At 50.3% G+C, this 3,257-nt stretch overlaps 1 protein-coding gene across 2 annotated transcripts in view; it reads right to left on the bottom strand.

Annotated features, from left to right (window-relative positions):
• INSR (insulin receptor) overlaps positions 1-3,257 on the bottom strand; it is a 45,275-nt gene that overhangs the window by 2,849 nt on the left and 39,169 nt on the right. The window contains exons 13-18 of one of the 2 annotated variants that reach the window (XM_008936476.1): positions 2,849-3,008; positions 2,429-2,528; positions 2,103-2,170; positions 1,311-1,540; positions 853-963; positions 615-774 (exon numbers count right to left, since the gene is read on the bottom strand). In XM_008936476.1, the coding sequence (XP_008934724.1) occupies positions 615-774; positions 853-963; positions 1,311-1,540; positions 2,103-2,170; positions 2,429-2,528; positions 2,849-3,008 (829 nt within the window). Of the gene's footprint in view, positions 1-614; positions 775-852; positions 964-1,310; positions 1,541-2,102; positions 2,171-2,428; positions 2,529-2,839; positions 3,009-3,257 lie in introns of both variants that reach the window. The other variant, XM_008936475.1, reaches the window with a different exon arrangement.

Raw genomic sequence — 3,257 nt, 5'->3', positions numbered from 1 at the left:
AAAACCATCCCTCTCTCCCCTGTGTTTTCCCTCCACAGCCATGATAGAGACTCCAGAGCTAAAATTTTTAGTGACAGCTTCTACTCTAAACATGATTTTTATTCATCCTCTTTAAGTAAAACACAGCTCCCTTTGCCCTGAAATCCTTGGTTTAAGTTCAAAGAGGACTGAACAACCACCAAGCTGTGGGGTTTGGGGTTTATTTTTAAATATTATATTTACTTATTTCTCAGAGGGTTGGGGTTGAAAACTGTTTCTTGTGGAAGACAAATGACTTTTAAAAGGCACCTGACCTAACGACAGGGTTATCAACACTCGGTTTGTTGTACTGAACATCTTCTTTGTCCTAATTCTCATGAAAGCAAAGAACAGTCAGATAACCCTGGGCAGCTCAGGCTGGAAAGGCAAGAAAATTTTTGGACAGAGATTTGAGAATAGGAAAGGTGAGAAAAGCTCTAGAGGAGATGATCTGCTTACTAAGAATCTTACTAAGAAGAAAAATTTGCCACATTTTCAAGGGCAGCCAGTGAAAACCGCCTGTGTTTGAAAACACCCTCATATATTTGCCTTTACAACAAATCAGCAGAATTATCTCCCAATAACACACTACGTACCTCCAATTTTTACAGTGAAGTCTTCTGCAACCATACAGTTACGAGCTGCAAGATCCCTGTGAACAAATTTTTTGGCATTCAGGTAAGCCATGCCATCCGCGATCTCCGCGGCCATCTGGATCATCTCCCTCAGCGTGGGTGGAGGACGACCAGGGTTGTTCTGCAATAAACACAGAGGTATGAGAGCCAAATCCAGTCACTCTGCTGCACAGCAGAGTCCCTCCTCTCCCACCTTTACCTCAGCATCAGGTCTCAAAGAGCGAAGGTAACTCTTCAAGTCGCCGTGTGCCATTAGCTCCATGACCACCAGGGTGGGTTGTCCTTTTGAGACCACCCCGAGGAGCCGAACCTGGAAGACAGACAAGTTCTCTCAAGCTTGTGTCCAAACGCACCGGGCAGAGTCCAGCTATGGGAAGATGGGTTGGAGCAAAGCTGACATCGCCTGAAAAGGGCTCAGAACAGCCCCACGAAGCCCTGTCATGCTGAGGAGTGCTGTTAGAGCAGAGGTGAAATGAAATCAGCTCTACCCCAGGCGAAAGCAGGACCTGCAGGTGGATGTCTCTGACGAAACACAGCATGGGAAGAGCCCAGCTCTTTCAGATCAGCTGCCTCTGCAGACGGGCTGCTGCTGTAAGCGGGACGCCGTGCTTTGGTCTGTGATGGGACTGGCTGCCCCCGGGCAGGGGGGCTGCTTACCACGTGGTGGCAGCTGAAGCCCTTCATGACGGAGGCCTCGTTGAGGAACTCGATGCGCTCCCGCAGGCTGGCCGACTCGTTCACCGTCTTCACGGCCACGCGCGTCTCGGGCTCGCCCTTCACGATGTCCTTGGCGATGCCCTCGTACACCATCCCGAAGGAGCCCTGCCCCAGCTCCCGCAGCAGGGTGATCTTCTCCCGGGGAACCTCCCACTCGTCAGGGACGTAGACTGTTGAGCAGAGGGGAACGTTTCTGAGTTGTATCACAGAATTGGTTTGGTTGGAAGGGACCTTTAAGGTCATCAGGTCCAACCGTTCCCCCGGCACTGCCGGGTCCCCACTGCCCCGTGTCCCTCACACCACATCTCCACAGCTTGGAAACCCCTCCAGGGGTGGGGACTCCACCACTGCCCTGGGCAGACTAGGGAAGAAATTGTTCCTCAGCTCCAACCTCAGCCTCCCCTAAGGTGATTTGAGACCGTTTCCTCTTGTCCTGTCCCGTGCTCCTTGAGAGCAGAGCCCGACCCCAACCTGGCTCCAGCCTCCTGTCAGGGAGGTGTGGAGAGCCAGAAGGTCTCCCCTGAGCCTCCAGGCTGAATAATCCCAGAGCAAGTATCTTTTGAAAGACCTTTCTGCAGCAGCCTTGTTAGCACTGCCCCAGGAAACTACAGGCATAAAATTTTTGAGAAAGACTAGAAAAGTCCACACAGACAATGCCAGCCCCCCACGGCTGCACTATCTCAAGGCCTACACAAGAAGTAAGTCACTGAAGAAAGCCCTTGTTGCTCTCACCATCACTGGCACTGAGATACTCGGGGTTAGAGGACGCGTAGAGGGGTCCAGTTGGTCCTTCAGTTTGTCTGGAAGAGAGACACAAGATCCTCAGCACGTCTGCAGCCTTTGGCACATTAGAACCAAAGGTAGTTTGGTTAATTCCCAAAGCAAGCAGCAAATACAAACTGTCCCAATTGCCAGAGGCACAAAGTATCTCATAAACTAATGTTCCAATCATTACCCAAATCATAAAAAAAACCATAGACTGACTCCTAACAAATAAACAAAACCTTTGGATCTAACTTTTGCTTGTTCTGAAGTAAACAACACAGAATTGGACTCACCTCTTTTTCACAAGCACGTAAGCAGCTCCAATAATTCCAGCAATTATGATGGCAAAAATAATCGGAACGATTATAACAGCAATATTGGGCTGAGCATTCACTGTGAGAGAAAGAGAGAACTAGAGCTATTACACAGGACTAAAACCCAAGTTTCTTCCTCAATAAAATCTCCCCTTTGAATAAACTGGAATAAACATGGAATTAGGGGCTATTTCAGAACCAGAATGCGGGGCTGGTCAGAATAACTCATTAAGAAAAGCCACACATTTCTAAGCAACTTCAGTTTCTTGAGAGTACATGTCCCAGTAAATATTTTACGACCCCCTCTGGTTCTCCGTGCGCCGATTGCTAAACCCTCACCTTCCAAAAATACCCCGAGTTTCAACCAGGGATTAAACGTGGAAAATAAACCAAACTCACAGTAATCTGCCACATAGAAATAAGTCGGTTCTGTCCACGAGCCATTTCCAGCCAGTGAAGTAGCTCGGATACGGACGCTGTAGTTCCCTGGCTGCAGCCCCCGGAGTTTGCAGCCCTGCTCGCTGGCAAAGTGCTTTCTGGAGACGCAGTAGTGAGCTTCCTGCAGGAGGGAGAGGAGGCTGCTCTGCCCTGCCCCTGCCACACCAGCCTGGGCTTCCCACCTCGCCTCCCCGCCCGGCAAACGTACACAGCCAGGGCTTTCACAAACCCGGGGCTTTCCCAGTGCTGTGGTGTGTCCTGGAGTTGTGTTTGACAGTTTAGGAGTTGGGGTTATGGAGAGCGTGTGCCACGGGCTGTCCAAGAGCTGGGCTGGCAGGAGCTTCCGTCCAACCAGCACAGCCCCCAAGCA

Source organism: Merops nubicus, unplaced genomic scaffold, assembly GCF_000691845.1.
Source record: "Merops nubicus isolate BGI_N331 unplaced genomic scaffold, ASM69184v1 scaffold5553, whole genome shotgun sequence".
In the NCBI taxonomy this organism is placed as follows: Eukaryota; Metazoa; Chordata; class Aves; order Coraciiformes; family Meropidae; genus Merops; species Merops nubicus.
Note: the sequence above shows the minus strand (reverse complement) of the source record. Positions and strands in the feature narration are given on the sequence as shown.